We start from the raw sequence: 18,377 nt of genomic DNA on the forward strand, positions 1-18,377 counted from the left end.
ACAAGAGGTCTCCTTTTCTTGAAACGAATGTGTTGTTATTTCATTTAATTTACTGTCACACCATTGATTAGACTCACTTCAAAATTCTCTATGAAAAGAGATGGAAATAACAAAGCTGATGGACTAATGGAACTCTTCCTCCAAGGTAGTGGTTTCCAAGCATCAGTGCACATCAGATCTTATTTAAAGGCATAGCTCTAGGTTGCATTCCCCAGGGATTCAGATCTGCTGCGTCTCTGTTAAGGCCTTTTAACAATCTCCCAAATGATCCTTACATAGGTAGTCTATGAACTACACTTTGAGAAACACTGATTTAAAGATTTCTACCTGGAATGTCTTCATTCCAGATGAAGCTTAAAAATTTAAGAAGAAACTTAGCTTATTCACCATTAGTATTAGGATAACTTCAAATTTATTCATTTGTTGAGTGCCTACTATATACCATGTAGTGAGGTAAATCCAAGGTTACAGAGATAAATAAGACATGGTTCATTTCTTGAAAAGTTTTCAAATTTAGTGAGGAAGGTGAACATGCAAGCAAGTAATTAAAGTTCAATATATTTGCAATGATAGAAGTTTGGGCAGGATACATACACAGGACAGGGGAGACAGTGAAAGGTCAGGGAAAGCTTCAGAGAGGTGAGGTCTCACAGGGCTTTGAAGGGTGAACGGCAGCTCACGGTACAGATCACATCTCAGTGAGGAAGGGGAAAAGGCAGACTTATCATGCTAGCACAGGCACACTGACCCCTAACCAGGGAGTCAAAGATGGACTAAAGAGTTTGGGATAGTATCTATTGGAGGCGCTATGAAGACCGGAAGGAGCTGCAATTTGACTCACAAGCTATTTGAGTTTATAGTCTATGCTCTCTTTCTTGGACATCATTTTAAAATGGGTGTATATCTACCATCTCATCAGCATGGGACCCTACAGTTTGGAGGCCTATATATAGTCCTACTGGAACATCCAGAATCCCATCTCAAAGGCTACAGACATGTTCCCAAGCCAAGCCACTTTAGACAACCGGGATATTACCGTGTCACTTAAGATTAAGGTTGTGACTCCTGTTTCTTTTCCCAGATAAAATTTCTGGTCAGCTAAAAAATAAATAAATAATTTGAAAATGCTGGTTCTTATTAAACTTCAGTTTCTTTGACTACTGTCAGAGCTCAGGTATCTTCCTTTTCATGCGATTAGGTCAAAATGTCATTTAAAAGTAAACGAAGATTTTGATAAATATACTGTAGTTATATACAGTGTTAACATTGGAGGAAACTGAGTGAAGAGTACCTGGGAACTTTCGTATGCTTCCTTTACAGCTCTTCTGTAAATCTAAAATTAGTCCCAAATAAAAACCTTTTGAAAGGGTAAACTAATAACGACTTCTGTCCTCCTCATCAAGCTGTTTAGCATCTCCTCCCATTAAAACCAGCAGATAATTTTTTTTTAGAATGAAAAAAGTGAATCAGAACCGAAATTCAACTTTTGACTTACAGTTAAACTTGTAATGTACTTTCAGAACCATTTTAACAAAAATATTCCTAATAGTTGCTCTAGCTACGTGGAGGACTGAAATCAAAACAAGTTAACTCTGTGTGGCTCTTGTCTGATTTCCTTGGTAAACATGTCTTACTCACAGTCATTATTCACCATCCATATTTACAAGCTAGGAAAATGTTATTATCTCCAAGGCCACAGAAATGTTCCCAGCCCAAGCCACTTTAGAGAATTGAAATGTCACAGAGGCAGGCCAGCCTGACTTGGAGGAGAGAGTCACAGTTTGTGAGGGTACCATGTATGTTTTTCTAAAGGAACTTGCGCTCCCATCCCTTCAGAGGTGGAGCCACAGTGGATAAACCTCTTTATGCATTGCTCTGCTTCAAAGGGGACAGAAATGTAAACAGTGGCAGCACACCAGGATCGGGTTTCTTTGCTTTAGCCACCAAGAAGTCAGGAAAGGAAAACCAGGTATTTACTTAGGTTTATCATTACTATTGTCAGGTTTTCTTTTAATGATTGGAAAACAAAAGAAGGATCTGTTCAGAAACAAAGTACCACAGAGCCTCACTGTGATTTCTTTTCAACCACCCCTGAGCCATTTTTTTAAAGTATAAAATTAAAAATTAAAATGACCTTTTTTGTTCTTTGTGATGGTTGTCTACTAACAGGCATCTCTGACTCAATAATTCTTAAAATACAGTGCTGTATGAGACAAATGTAGCCTATTTAAGAATGGATTCAAATAATCTAATATTGATTAGCATCTATGTTTTGATAATAGGGCCTGAAGAATGGATTTCTCTTTCTAGAGTGATTCTTCTCGGATAATTGAGGAATGGATTTAAGCACAGGCTTTTAACACCTACAGAAAGGCTGTTCAACATGATCAATATCTGGGATGCAGCCAGCTAAGGCAGACTGAAATTTAAAGACAAGATAAAATAAAATAACCTTCTACCTCTGAAGTCAGTTGGAAGAACAGCTTTCATCAGTCAGGAAGATACCATAGAGATAGAAATAGCAAGCAAGAAAGAGCTAGAAGACATGGCTTCAAAATTAGCCCTCAGTACCTTAGTTGCATTTAAATGTTAAGCACCTCTTAAACGTTGAAGGCGAAGGCCTTATCGCACTGATCTTTGCAACAGTGTCTTAGTTGCTGTATTAACTTGTTTGTACAAATCATTTCACTTAATCTTCTTCATAATTCTATGAGTTGGGAGTCGATACCTACATTTTCTGCATGAAGAAGCTGAAGTTCAAAGAAGTTGAGCAATATCACAGTTCAAACAGCTAATAAGCAGTAGAATGAGGACTCAAACCCAGAGCCACTTGCCTGGTTTGTTTTAAGGGTATTATATATAACTGTAAGGAAACAATTCTAGTAATACGATTTTGATTTCCCAATTTCTGAGTATGTCCTTAGAAAAAGCCCTAGAATGGTATTCTTAGAGTACCAGAGATTTCCTCAAGATATTGCCTAAGAAGAAAATTATAAATGATGCCATCCTACAAAGAGCAAAGAATGTGCTATTTCAGCCTCCATTGAGACTTCAACTCTAGATAGCCAAATTCCTATTATCTTCTTGGCTTTCCTCACTCTTACAGTCAAAAGAATGGAAACCGTCTCACAGGTCTGCCTGTTTTCTCTTCTGGTTTCATTTCTTTCTTTCTACAAGATCTACATGATCTACCTGTATTATTTAACCAAATATATTCCTTTTATTTCCGCCAGAGAACCTTGATGACTTTCCCTCCTTCTGTATAACAATACATTTCCCCTCCAAACTTCTTCTCCCATCAACTAATACGGTGAACTGAGTAGGAAAAAGTTAATTGACCTTAGAATCAAGTCATATTTACTCACTCTCTCACACACACACATATTCAAAATTGGGGAGATAGACCTTAATAAAAGCAAATATAGAAATGAGTATTGGGTATTCAGGACTTTCAGTGGAACCAATGACCTGTTTTATTATATGAACGCAAATAAAAACTTACACAAGTTTAGATTCATAGAGGTAGAGTATTTAGAAAGAGTCTTGCTATTCTTTGAACTTGTGAGACTCTAGGTGTATGTTAGTTTTAGTTCCTGGTACCACAAGATAAGAGGATAAATTATGAAAAGAGGGAAAGATAAGAGGTGGTTCAAAAGTGAGCAGTCAGGATGGTAAACTGGGGCTAGCAAGCTTGGAAAAATGATAATATTTGATGGATTTTTTTTTTTTCATTTTTGTCCAGTGGATAGAAGTAGGAACTAGGTCTTGGCGGGGGGGCGGTGATTATAAGGAGACTGATTTTAGTTTGATTTAGAATATATATGTATATATTTTTAAAACACAGTTGTTCAAAATGGGTTGATATGACAATGCTGAGTTCCTCATAAACCAAAGTATTCAAGAAAATGATGGCTATCCTCTTTAACTTGGATGTTGATTTTATCTCAGATTATTCCAATATGAGAAGTCTCAGATTCTCTGTTCTAAATGTCCTACTGAACAATCCCAAGAAAGCAGAGACGGAAAATGAATCACTATCCAACTCTTTTTTAAAGAATTTCCTTTCTCTACAAGAGACTGTGCTGGACTTTAGGGGAAAAAAAAAAAAGGCAAAAGCAAAGTATGCTATTCTGCTCCCTCCTCCACCCCCTACTCCCCACCCCCAAAGAAGATTACAAATCACATTGGAAGACAAGACCGATGCAGTACACATAAGGCAATTAAACGAAAATTTAACAATCAAGTGAGAATAAACACCATGAAACAGAATATGTAAAAATTGATAAGAGGTAAAGCAATCAGTTTAGAAGACAAGAGGGATCGTGGTAGGCTAGGCAAGCAGGATACACGGAAAAACTAGGGCTACAGTTTGACCTTGAAATAACAATCTCATACACTGAATGCTCGTACTCAACCTTAAATAGTTTGCGGGTATTCTTGCATATTTGCCTCTAATGTAAAGTAACCTCAATTGTGTGCGCATGTGTGTGAATGTGAATGTGTATATTAATACCTAGGCATATGTAAATACGTATCTATAAAGATGTATATTTGCATTTGTGTGTAGAAAAAAACTTTGAGAGTCTATATACGAAAGTATAATTTCTGGTGGAACTTCCAGACCTCCTCCTAGGAAAATGGCAAATCTTAGACATTCTTCCATCTTCCGAGTTGGTTCTACGTGTCTGGAGTGGAAGAAATGGGTGCATTAGTTCAAAACTGCTTCCGATTCCAAACAGATCAAGTAAAATGAACAATAATAACAATAGTAACAACAAGGTGAAAGATGGCAAAGGAAAATCAGCATTGCCCTCGGAGTCTACTTTAAAATACAGCCCAGTAGAAGATCACGGTGTCAAATTAAAAGGAGACTGAGGATTTACCTGTACTTGCTCTAGAATCCTAGTGAGAGTAGTGTAAGAGATGCGTAAATAAAGTTCTCAAAACTTACTTAAGGCCCTTCAACTTTAGTGGAACAAAATTTTGGAGATATAGCAGCCAGATAATAAAGACACTTAATATTCCCAGAGAAGTCCCTTGCCCATCTCAGGCACTCATAAATAGTTATTTGGCTGGTGGAAAAAAAAAAAAAAAAAAAAGGGTTTTTTCTAAGCTTAGAAATAAGCACAATTGTGCTGACGAACTAGAAAGATATGCGCAGCCCAAAGGCATTCAAATATAATTTTTCAGGTCCAATCTGGTCCAACTATGGACCTTTATTTATTTATTCTGATTAAGATCTGTGTGGCAAACAGGGAATCTCTGCAGTTTTCAAGTGTCCAGATGACCAGTTTTTAGCATGGAAAAAAACTCATTTTTAGCCAACATGACCTTGATACTTAAAAACATAAAATAAGAATGTGCCACGGACTTGATTGGTGGAGGGAGGGAAAGCTCAGAGTAAAATCTAACTGGGAAATTATAAGTTCACTTAAATTTAAGAGTATTGGGTATTAAGTACCAAAATGAGGCCTTCTCACTGCGATGCTAGGTTAGAACAGAAGATTTGGTGTCTGAAAGTTGGAGTGGCATTTCTGGGTCTGCATCTGCAGCAAATCTGTGAGTCTCAGATTCCTTGTCTGGAAAATGGGCTGAATAATATCCATCGTGTACAATCACAGAGATATGGTGAGGATTAAGTGAGATAATGTACAATGTGTGTGAAAGTCTCCATAATCTGAAAAGAATTATACCAATGTATTCTTATCATTAAAAGTAGTTAACAATAGCATTGCCATTTTATACTAAAAACAAACATTGTACTTGGCTTCTCACTAATTCAAAGAAAGGTCTATTCTAACTATACTCCAATAAAATTAAAATATTTTTAAACCACAAAGAAAGGTCTAAATTGACATGAAAAAATAAATCTTCATGATAGAATAATAGAGCTTCATGTGGGCTCTACATCTGATATGGTTGTATTAAACATTTTGGAACAATTAATTTGGTGATTGTCTCTTTTCTAGGATTTTTAAAATTCTAAAATTTTTTAAATTTTTAAAATTCTCAATTCCGTATACCCAATTTAGATATTTTGATATTTTTCGTTGTAGCTTGCTTTACTGCTTTTTTCCTGAAAGAGAATGACTTGCTCCTCTCTGCTCTCTGAGCAGCCTCTGGGAACTGATACAGAGGAGAGAATCTCTGTTGGTTGTAGGCTCCGTTCTGCAGACACCCCCTAATCTTCTGTTTACCACAACATGAGTCTATTACCATAGAAATGATAGCTGAGATCCCAGATTCAACATCACTGACTTCACAGCAGGGCCTCGTAAGTGGAGAAGCCACGCTGACGAGGAGAAGCACAATCACTACTACTATTATCGAAAGAGTAGACAGTCTGTGGCCTTGAAAGAAAGGGTAATTGTCAACATCGCAATAAAAACGCATGAATGAGCTGCGTTGCTGGGATATGTTGTTCATTTTCTGTGTAATACTGCCTGACTAAAAGTAATGATTTGAAATTTTATGTCATTTAATAGTTTGCTTTTAAAAGGCCAGCAGTTTCACTTGATTGCATTTGTCTCTCATTAAGAAACAAGCAGATTCTAATTCATCTTTACAGCGCTGTTTCAGTGCTCAAAGGTTTCCCTTTTCATGATGCGTTGTTTTTGTTTGTGTTTGTTTGTGTGTCTTGTTTCTATTAATAGAAGAGAGTGAACCTGAGCAAGATACTAAAGGTATTTTTTTTTGCTTTCTGCACTGCTTCTTTTTAAATGTATGGTTCGATTCAACTGTTTATTTCTCTGACTTTGTAAACTCTGAGTGCCACGATTTTGTAAGGAAATAACAAACGATGTACGGGGAATATTAATTCAGCATTTAACAGTGTTATTAGATGGGCTGCCTTATTACATAATATAGTTATTGAGCACTTACTTTTATTAAGAAAAGTTTGAATCAACAGAAATGTTTAAACTTTGTACCCCAAACTCTGAAAATGCAAACAAAATGAAATGACGTCAATCAGCATGAGAATATAAATCTCACACAGATTGGAATAGAAAGATCCTCTGACCAAAAGCCTTGGGGGAACAGGAGGTGAGGGTGTTACAATCTTCGGAGACTTGTAAAAATGTCAAGGTGCCAGCTTAGGTTTTTACTGTCATTACTTGAAGTGGACAAGTATTATGCAAGTGCTCCAAACCAAACCAAATCAATCATACTGTTCTAATCTAACTTTTGTGTATTTTGGATGAAATTCACAAGTTCTCATATAATACAGTTTGGCTCTAGGAATAAACCCTAGGGTGGTATTCGTTGAAATAGCACCTCCTTATCTTAGTATTTCAAATAAGGTATCCGCGATGTTTTCCTATTTCTAAATATCACGCTGCTTATAACTAAATTTAGATAAAATTATTTCACCTGCTCCTGTGTGGTTTTGGGGGGTTTTGTTTGTATTTTAGTTTTTGTTTTGCTTGTTTTCAATTTACTCCTGTCAGTGCTGGTTTGACTCAAGTAGCCTCAAAGACCTCTTTAAGAGAAGCTAGAAAATTAGAAAGAAGGAAGAGAATGAAAGAAAAAATTCATGCAAACTTATTGTGTCCTTTGAAATAATTGCTCAGAAATAGAACTTATAAGGGACTTCAGTATTCTTCTGGTCCTACTCGCTTACCAAGAAAAGAGAGGCAATTCATCTCAAGCCAAACTGCTTATTAATTTCAGGATTTAACTTGGGTCCCCCACCTGTTAGGCTTTCCATTACCCCACCAGGCAAATTTCAGAGTGTATAATGGCCCTACTTCCTTATTACAAATTCAGATTACCCCTTAAAATGGCAACCAATAATAAACTTTATTATATATCTGAAAGTGCTTTGAAAAATGGAATGAGAAAGATGCGGCGGGGTGGGGGGAAGAAGGGAGGGAAGGAAGGAAAAGGAAAGAAACAGAGAGAGAAAGGAAATGGGAATACAATACGGTTATATTATACAGAACTTTGGAATCACTGGCTGCTTAAGCCCAATTTTGAATACAGGATTCTCAACCTGCAGTTAGTATTGTAAACTTACCCCAGAGAAAGTAGAGGCCCAAACTCAGAACTAGATACCATGAGAGAAAACCCAGGGATAAACAGATTGCCCGTGTCTGCTTTACATGTTGCAGATGAAGAATAACGTGCTTGGCCATAGGAAAGCAAGTCAGAAACAGCTCACAGTGAATTGGAGAATGATGGATAAAACTATTTGTAGAAAGCAGAGCTGGATAATTTTTTTTCTTTAAAAATCCACATCGAAACAATTGTAAACATTTTCCAAATTACTCAGTAATGTCATGCCCCTTCTATCAAACAGCTCGTTTATGCAACAAAAACACTTCTATATTGTCTTTCATGCAAATATAGGTAAAATAGGGATATTCAAGGGACATTTATTTGATATGAAACCTATCACATTACTTTTAAAATGGATGACTCAGAACGAATTTTCAGTTTGTGGCTGCCGCTAAAACAATGGGGGTTTATTACTGAACTATGTTTAAGTTTATTATTACAGGTATACTGTTATCCATGGAGCAGTCTGGCATTTATTTTTAATGGCAACTGGCTTTATTGTTTTGAATGTTTGATAAATGTGGTGAAATTTCCTTCTCCATCCCTTCACCTTTTATGCTTGGAACTGGTAACAAATACTGATGGGTATAAGAATATTAGCTTCATTGCTGATAAAGCTGAATTGAAAAATAAAGCTTTCTCTTCCTTCATCCAAGAATTGGAGTCAAGTGATCTACTGATTCCTCCCCACAACTCCACCTTTCACCTGGAGTCATAGGATGACGAAGTCCTGACCTGGAGAACTTACCTACTGCATATTAACCCATACCCTTCTTGTTTGCTGGGTAGCTGGCAGAAAGATGGCCCAGAGAGGATTGAGATACTCATCATATATACAAGCACTTTCCCCCAATCTCACCAATCAGAGGAGTCACTAATTCACTCATTCAACAAATATCTATTGAGTGCCTACCATGTATCATGCAGGGTTCTGGATCAATTGATCAATGAACCGACCAATGATCTGTCTATCAATCAGCTTGTGTTAATGAACAAAGCAAGCTTTGCCCTTCTGATGCTTACATTCCAGGAGAAGAGACAGCCAAAACACAAACAAATCAATACTTATGACATGCTGTGAGGGGGATGTGTCGAGAAAGCATTATGAGAAGACATCTGAGTCAAAACCTAAAAGACATTTGCAACCTTCTTTGAGGGAGGGAAACTGGCAGGAAAGGTGTAAGCTATCTTTCAATACTGAAAGAGTCAAGTTTCTATTTTATCTTTTGGCAAGAATGTGGGAGGGCAGGAGAGACCAGCTTCCCTTTATTTCCTGGCCTTTTTTTTTTTTCTCTTAACCCATCAGACTTAACAATGAAACCCATGATCAGCCAAGGGCATATCTGCCCCCTCGGAGCAGGAGACCAGGTTGTCAGCACAACCCTACATCCATGAAGCCACCTGCAATGCCAATGGTGCTCCTTTCTGTACCCTCCTGTGCCCCACTGGACCTCCCAGAAGGTTCTGATATGGGACAGAGCAGCACATTAATTAAATTAACCCCAAGGCTACGTTGACCTCTAGAACGATGATGGACTCTGTTTTAGTTACCATCGCACGTAATTCTTAACTGTGTTGTGCAATATGGATCATCAGAGGTTTTGCAATGAGCCCAAATGATATTCCAAATAATGTCACGCCAGCCAGAAGAAGAGAAAAATCCATAAATTACAGAATAAATAAATAAATAAACCCTCCCTTATTATTAAATTTCCAGGAAGAATCTAAAGTCCCCAAATGAAAATTCTTGCCTTTGTAAATTAAAGCAGAAAAAAAACAATCTAGATTTCATAGTTCTCCAGTTTCTTACGCTTCTCATCTTCAGCCAGAAGGCTCTCATTCAGTTTTAAGGGCACACTGACTATTGTCATCTTCAGCAGCTGCTGTCTACACTTTTCCAGCATTTATGGAATTGAATTAAACCCACTCTCAATCTTTCAAGGATCCTGCTTTTTTTCCCAGATTCTCAAAGGCAGTGGGACCCATAAAATGATCATTGCAGTAGACTCAAACTCAAAAACTTCTGGACATACAAGTATAGCCCCAACCCCCTACAAGAGTTATTTCACCCAAATGATGAATATGGACTCAATTATGTTGTGCAATCTAGGTCTCCATTATTGTTGCCAGAAAACATCAGAAGGAAAAGAATCCCTGGGTGTACCCTCGCTCAGATGCCAGTCACTCTGTGTTAGCTGTCCAGGGTCCACAATCTGTGAACTTAGACTGAGTTGGGAGAAATCTCCTATCAGGTGTTCAGATGGGGTACCATGTTTGTCGCTCTGGAAGAAATGTACACTGCCTCCTAGCTGGCTTGTCTTCTTGAGAAATTTAGACTTTCCAATGCGGACAGCCTCTGTCTTCTAGTCTTTCTTGACACTTCCTTCTGACCCATCCAGCATTTTGCAACTTTTTAATTTTCCATTTCACCTTGGAGCCTTGTTTTTCTGGAACTCCAACAGAGGTGCAGCCTTCACCCTATTTTAAGAAGGCAGTTTTAGCTCTCACCGCCAGGCTCTCAGGACTGGCTCCATAATTTGTGGACCAGGTGCAAATGACACTGAGGGCCCCTAGTTCAAAAATCACTTATAATTTCAAGACACAGGCAGCAGAAAAATAAACGAAGCATGGGCCCCTCTAAGCATGGTGCTCTGGGGGACTACACAGGTCACTCGCTCTTGGAGCCGACCCTGCTGACCACCATAATGACTGCTATTCCTCTTGCTATGGAATTTTTCAGGTTATAACTATTGCCTGCTAGGGAAAATTTTCCCTGAGTCCCACATTTTGTTTCAGTTTGGAATCATCCCCCACAGAGCTCTGATCTAAAACTGTTGTGGTTATTTCTGAGCTCTTAGGACTGACACCTCTGACAAACGTTTTTCCTCAGAACCTTACCCTTCTTCAGGTTTTAGGTTTTCTAGTACCTTATGCTATTTCAATGGCAAAAGAGGTATGTGTCCCATTGTATGTTTCTCTGGAGCTGTAGAGTAAGCTCTACTGCAATTTTTAAACTTTTTAATGTTAAAACATTTCAATCTTACAAAAAAGTAGATACAGTAATATATTAATAGTAAACTCCCATGTTCCCATCACCCAACAGCAACAGTGATCAATAGTCTACCATTTTTGTTTTATCTAACCCAGTACCAGTTTATTGCTGCTGGCTTATTTTAAAGCAAATCCCAGACATGGATTCAATCAGTCCGTATGTACTTTAAGGCTTTTTAACGCAGTCACATTACCATTTTCATTACCCCATCCATCCCAGCTAGCACTAATTTCTTAATACCATTTACTACCAGGACAGTGCAATTTTTATTTGATTGTCTCAAAAAACTTCTTTTTACATCTGATTTGTTGCATGAGAATTCACACATTACATTTAGGGCTATGCCTCTTAAGCCCTTCTCAATCTATAATAGTTTCCTCTTTTTCTTTTTTTCCCCAATGTTATTTATTTGGTGAGGAAACAACATAACTTGCCCTGTTCAGTTGTCTATATTTGGGATATGATAGAATTGTATCCTTATAATGTTGTTTAACATGTTCCTCAATCCTCTATTCTTTCGTATATTGGTAATTCGACCCCAGGACTTACTTAAAATCCGGCTCAATTTTGTGTTTATTTGGGGCAAGGGGGAAAATTCAGCTTCCTTTTAAACACTAAATCCACTTTTTTTTTTTCTTTAACATTTTTGCCTTGAAGTTGGCATCTTCCTTCCTTTCTCTTTCTCCTGGCTTTAGGGTCCAACATGTGTATTTCTAGCATGCTCTAGATTCCACCTCTTAGGGTCCTCAATATCAAAAGATAGAAAGGTGAGTTCAGTGATGTTGAGCATTCTTTCATGTGTTTGTTGGCAATCTGTGTATCTTTGGAGAAGTGTCTATTTAGGTCAGAAATGCAAAGGAAAACCACAATGAGGTATCACCTCACACTGGTCAGAATGGCCATCATCAAAAAACCTACAAACAATAAATGCTGGAGAGGGTGTGGAGAAAAGGGAACCCTCTTGCACTGTTGGTGGGAATGTAAATTAATACAGCCACTATGGAGAACAGTATGGAGATTCCTTAAAAAACTAAAAATAGAACTACCATATGACCCAGCAATACCACTACTGGGCCTATACCCTGAGAAAACCATAATTCAAAAAGACACATGCACCCCAATGTTCACTGCAGCTCTATTTACAATAGCCAGGACATGGAAGCTGCCTAAGCGTCCATCGACAGATGAATGGATAAAGAAGATGTGGCACATGTATACAATGGAATATTACTCAGCCATAAAAAGAAACGAAATTGAGTTATTTGTAGTGAGGTGGATGGACCTAGAATCTGTCGTACAGAGTGAAGTAAGTCAGGAAGAGAAAAACAAATACCGTATGCTAACACATAATATGGAATCTAAAAAAACAAATGATTCTGATGAACCTAGGGGCAGGACAGGAATAAAGACACAGATGTAGAAAATGGACTTGAGGACGGGGGAGGGGAAAGAGTAAGCTGGGACAAAGTGAGAGAGTGCCATGGACATATATACACTACCAAATGTCAAATAGATAGCTATTGGGAAGCAGCTGCATAGCACGGGGAGATCAGCTTGGTGCTCTGTGACCACCTAGAGGGGTGGGATAGGGAGGGTGGGAGGGAGGCTCAAGAGGGAGGAGATATTGGGATATATGTATACATATAGCTGATTCACTTTGTTATACAGCAGAAACTAACACAACAGTGTAAAGCAATTATACTCCAATAAAGATGTTTAAAAAAAAGAAGATGATCAGTAGATTGTGGGTGTTCGATTCTTGTGGTTAAGGACAAAATTTATATTTTCCTCAAATTTATTATGTTCTAAAATATGATCAGAAAATACAAGGTCCAATTGCCATCTCTCTCTAAAAAAAAAAAGAAAGGTGAGTTCATCTGAACCTGCAAATCTGGAGTTAGAACTTGCAAAAAGCATACAACTGTCAAACAAATCATATCCTCCTATATCTCCTTGAATTATGTAACCCTTTTAAACAGGTATTCAAAAATCAGAGTAACTTCTAATACAGCTGAATTTGATCTAGCCCTGGCCTGTACATCTCCTATCTAGTATATACTATCTCTTCTGTACTTTCCTTTCAAATACAGACTCCACAAATTTCGCAGTCTTAGAAGAACTAAGCATCAAAGCCTGGTGTTAATTGGAATTTCATAGTCTAATATTATGTTCTGTCTTTAAGTCCCAGAAAACAAAAGGCAAGAGCAAAAAAAAAAAAAAATCATGTTTGCAGTAAATGGGCAATTAAAAGGATTCCATAATGGTTTAAAGAACACTGGATTTGAAGTCAGAGGAGTTGAACTCAGGTTTCTCACCCATCAGTTTTATTACTTTGGGGAAGAAACTTAAATGACCCGGGATTTGGTTTCTACATCTATTTAATAAGAGGAGAAATCTAGTTGATCTCTGAAGTCTCTTCCAAGATTAGTGATTCTGTGATTCTAAGTACCCTTCAATTTATTGTACATTCTAAACCTCATCTCCACTCTTCAATTAAAGGTAAAATTTCTTTTCACACCAAAAGAACTTCCTCTTACCTAGTTAGTGGGGATTCAGCCTCAGAAAAGATTATAAATCACCCATTCTCCTGCCCACTTTTGTCTAAAATATTCCTTTTCTTTTTGACTCTGTATGCTCATCTCACTCTCTGAAAAGTTTGACAGGTTTTATCTGTCCTCCCACTATGATACAGTTGAAGATGTAAAGCATTAATTAATTATTTCATTAATTCAATTAAATATTATTACTTTGGTAGGCACTCTCCTAGGTACTGAGCAAAACAGGCAAGGGTTTTCGTTGCTGAGGACTCTCGGTCTACTGCGGGGATACAGACAATAGACAAAAAAATAAATAACTTCAGATAGGGGTAAGGTCTATAAAGACAATGAAACAGGATGATGAAAAAGCAAATGGGGGGAAGGTTAGACTTTACGTTGGGTGGTCAAGGAGGCCCTTTCTGAGAAAGTGTCACTTAAACAGAGACTTAGATGATACAAGGAAACCACGACATGAAGATCTATGGGATGAGTGCTCTAGGCTGAAGGATGGCATGGACATCTCTTAAGTTGGGAACAAGCTTGGTGTATTCCGGAGTGGTGAAAAGCATAGGGTCATAGCATAAATGGCTTAGAAGCCAGGGCACAGTATTTGATATTACCCTTAAGACAGAGGGAACATGGAAGATCCTTCACAGGAGAACATGATCTGATTTGCATTTCTTAAAGACCACTCCAGCTTGACTATTCCCTGTAGGAGAGTCACTCACCACTTCTGTTTTCCTAACAGTTTTTGCCAGAATCCTGCGGCCTCCTGAATCCCACAATGTCACCTTTGGTTCCTTTGTGACCCTGCGCTGTACAGCAACAGGCATCCCTGTCCCCACCATCACCTGGATTGAAAATGGAAACGCTGTGAGTGCCAACTGTATGGAAACTTGTCTCGGGAAGACGCACTGGTGGTGAATTTCAGGGCAGAACACTTATTTGTAGAGTTACCTTGACCTCTGTCATTGGTCCCACCTGCACCTCCATTTTTCAAAGCCTTCCAATATTTTCATCCTAGAAGTCACTGACTTAGAGACTGAACTCCATAGGTTTACTTCTTTCCTTGTATCATGGGGATAGTAGAAAGTCAAATTCATTCTTTATGCTTTTGTGTAAAAGGGAAGTGGTATTAATTCCTTCCCACACAAAACTCATCAATTTAAGAATTAGTCCACTGTTGGAGCCTACTTTGATGAAAAGTAATCCAGAATTAGAACCCATGTCTGTTAGTGCAACAGAATTTTCTTTTCATTTCTAATACTGGTAATAATAACTAACATATAGTATGTGGTTGCTATGACCAGGCCCTGTTCTAAGCACTTTACATAGAAACATTCATTTATTCATTCTACAAATATTATTGAGCGTCTCCTGGGCATCAGGCATTATTCTAGACATTGTGGATACAGGCACAACCAAAACAGGTAAAGTTTCCTGCCCTCAACTTGCTTACTTGTGATGGGGAAAAACAACTTGTGATGGGGAAAAACAAACAATAAAATAAGCAGATGGGAGAATCTATAGTCTATGTGCACAGTGTCAGATGCCATGGAGAAAAATAAAGCAGGAAAGTGAGAAAATACAATCTCAGGAGAAAGATTCCATTTTCAATAAAGTGGTCAGAGAAGCCTTATTAAGATGGAGATATTTGAGCAAAGATCTGAAAGAGCTGAAGGAGGAGGCTATGTAGATAATGCGGGGATGATAACCGGGCAAAGTCACTGAGATAAAGGTGCACCTGGTATGTCAGAGGAACAGCAAGTAGGTCAGTGTGGCTAGAGGTGAGTGAGCAAAGAGGAAAGAGGTAAGGGGTGTGCATAGGGGTTGTAGATCCTACAGGCTTATATAGGTCAATTGATACAATTTGGCTTTATTTGAGTGAGACGGGATGCCATTGTAGGTCTGTCTCTGTCGTCTGTTTTCCTGCTGACTCTTTCATTGTGTTTTGTTTCCTTGTGTGCCTAGTTATCTTTGACTACCTGCTGTTCATTGTTTTGAGAAAAAAAAATGTCAGAGATTAATTTGAGGTCTAGACAAAGGTTCTTTTCTCCAGAGAATTTTTGTTTGTTTCTGCTAGGGACCAGGGGCTACTACTAATCTTAGACTGCCTTAAACTTGTTATAGTAAAGTAACTTGTAGTCTTGTTCTTCTTCAGCTCTCGAATTAAATTTTAGATGCCATTTAAAATTCACATCTTATTTGGCAGTATGTTTTGTGGCTTTTCTGTGAAGCTGTAGGAGTTGTCTTAAGCCTCTCCAAGTAGTGTAAAGAGATGCCCTAAGAAAACTGTGTAACTGACAATATGACTTTATTAATTTGTCTTAAACTCTGTGAAAACAGTTAATACAGAAAATGGAAAGACATAGGCTTTTAAAAAAGTCAGTGTTTTCAAAAGGCTCCTTTGAGTTTGGAACTGGAACATGTATGATTATTCTCTGTTGGAGTTGAGGAGTAATTAAAAAAAGCCAATGGTTAGAGTTAGTTTTGATCTTATTGAGACTCCAACTTCATCTTTCAAGATGTGATTCACAAAAAACAGAAAGCAAAATGGATTCTTCGGCAGAGATTCTAAAACAGGAATAAAATAAATGAATGGTAACTTTCTTCCAGGAAGAAAGCAAAAGGACATCTGCAGTTCTCATGGTCAGAGAGTGTTATTCTTACAGCCAAGTTTTTTTTTTTTTTACATCTTTATTAGAGTATAATTGCTTTACAATGGTGTGTTAGTTTCTGCTTTATAACAAAGTGAATCAGTTATACATATACATATGTTCCCTTATCTCTTCCCTCTTGCGTCTCCCTCCCTCCCACCCTCCCTATCCCACCCCTCTAGGTGGACACAAAGCACCGAGCTGTTCTCCCTGTGCTATGTGGCTGCTTCCCACTAGCTATCTACCTTACATTTGGTAGTGTATATATGTCCATGCCTCTCTCTCGCTTTGTCACAGCCAAGTTTTGTTCTTGGTGCTACTATCCAAGTCCAAATAGAAATCGAGATGACTGCCCCGTGCTGATGCAAATCACAGGAACTGGAGGCAACTGCAGGCATTTAATAAATGTTGGACAAGTAGCCAACCAGAAAAGTCTATTGAGGAGAACAGGGAAGGGCCACAGACCTGGTATCATTCTGGGTGGGCAGGATTAAGACAAATGCAGAGTTGGGAGATATTTGACACAGAATAAAACAGAATTTGAACTGTGGCTTTTCACTAACTATAAACCAGTGAACTAACTTCATAACGCACTACCAAGTACAAACGAGTACTTTAAAAGATGTGAACGCTCCTTTTCTCCCCCTCCATGAACATGCCAAAAACGAAAACCCTGAATGATTACAGCCAAAGAACAAGAGAAAAGCAAGCAACTTACCCCAAAGCCATCAAGAATTCTTTTGCTTTCTTCCTATGGAAATATCATTCATTTTTCATGAAAATGTGTAGTCTTAGACGAACTCAGAGTGAGCAGTAATATCACGTTTGTTTTACAACGTTGGAAATAATAGTTTGGTAGGGCTACAGCAGAGTTTACTTTTCTAAAAGAAAATATCCTTATATTTTGATAAACAGATTTATTTAAAGTTATACCCATCTATTTATTATTTTGGCATTCAAATAAAAAACGTAGAAAATTTGCACATCTCTCTTGCTTTGTCCAATCCATATAGTTCCTAAAATATGTTAAAAGCTGAATCATTTTAACTTATTAGAAGAATTTTATAAAATAAATAGCCAAATCATCTGTGTTGAAGATTGTGGTTTTTGAGTTTCCTTAAAGGGAGACTCACCTATATATTATATGTATTTTTTAAAATTTATATGTTTATTTATTTTTGGCTGCGTTGGGTCTTCCTTGCTGCGTGCAGGCTTTCTCTAGTTGCGGCGAGCAGGGGCTACTCTTCGTTGTGGTGCGCAGGCTGCTCATTGCAGTGGCTTCTCTTGTTGCAGAGCAGGGGCTCTAGGCGCGTGGGCTTCAGTAGTTGTGGCACGAGGGCTCAGTAGTTGTGGCTCATGGGCTCTAGAGAGCAGGATCAGTAGTTGTGGCACACGGGCTTAGCTGCTCCACGGCACGTGGGATCTTCCCAGACCAGGGCTCGAACCCATGTCCCCTGCATTGGCAGGCAGACTCCCAACCACCGCACTACCAGGGATGTCCCTATACATATTTTTAAGAGGCAGTTTTTTGGTTTAAAGGACATGAGCTTTGGAAACATCTCTCACTAACTGGGTAAACCAAGATAATTACATATATCAAGTGGAATATATTAAGTTGAATATTTCAGCAGCTAGATCGAAAGAGGTCAATATTCATAGCTATGTTGATGAAAAACAGCATGGGAAATTTTCTCAATTGTTCCTTTTTCTATGATGCATAGACAGACGTTATTACAACTCCCTAAACATGGACCGTATTGGGCCACATCCTAAAGGTCCCTGAGACAATCCTAGCCAGCTGGGACTATTTGCAAGACAAGGTCACAGAAGCCAGAATGCCATTCAGAGGTTTCTCTATGTTGAGGTCAAATCATGATGAAGTTGTGGGATTATCCATAACTCGGGATAGATTCTCTCCAAACAGCATTATTAATATATTAACGATATGTAGAAAATATTCCACCTATATTGCCTCGCTCAGAAGCCTTTTACATACGTTCAATCAGGTGGGAACTAATATGCCTATTTAATAGAGTTCCTGTTCGATGCCCTCATTTGAGGTCACTGTCTCAA

At 38.1% G+C, this 18,377-nt stretch overlaps 1 protein-coding gene across 1 annotated transcript in view; it reads left to right on the forward strand.

Moving 5' to 3' along the window:
* MUSK (muscle associated receptor tyrosine kinase) overlaps window positions 1–18,377 on the forward strand; it is a 94,611-nt gene that overhangs the window by 41,880 nt on the left and 34,354 nt on the right. Inside the window, exons 6-7 of the mRNA XM_012532820.3 lie at window positions 6,654–6,683; window positions 14,396–14,520. Of these exons, the coding sequence (XP_012388274.1) occupies window positions 6,654–6,683; window positions 14,396–14,520 (155 nt within the window). The remainder of the gene's footprint in view (window positions 1–6,653; window positions 6,684–14,395; window positions 14,521–18,377) is intronic.

The sequence above is a fragment of the Orcinus orca genome, chromosome 6, assembly GCF_937001465.1.
Source record: "Orcinus orca chromosome 6, mOrcOrc1.1, whole genome shotgun sequence".
Lineage (NCBI taxonomy): Eukaryota > Metazoa > Chordata > Mammalia > Artiodactyla > Delphinidae > Orcinus > Orcinus orca.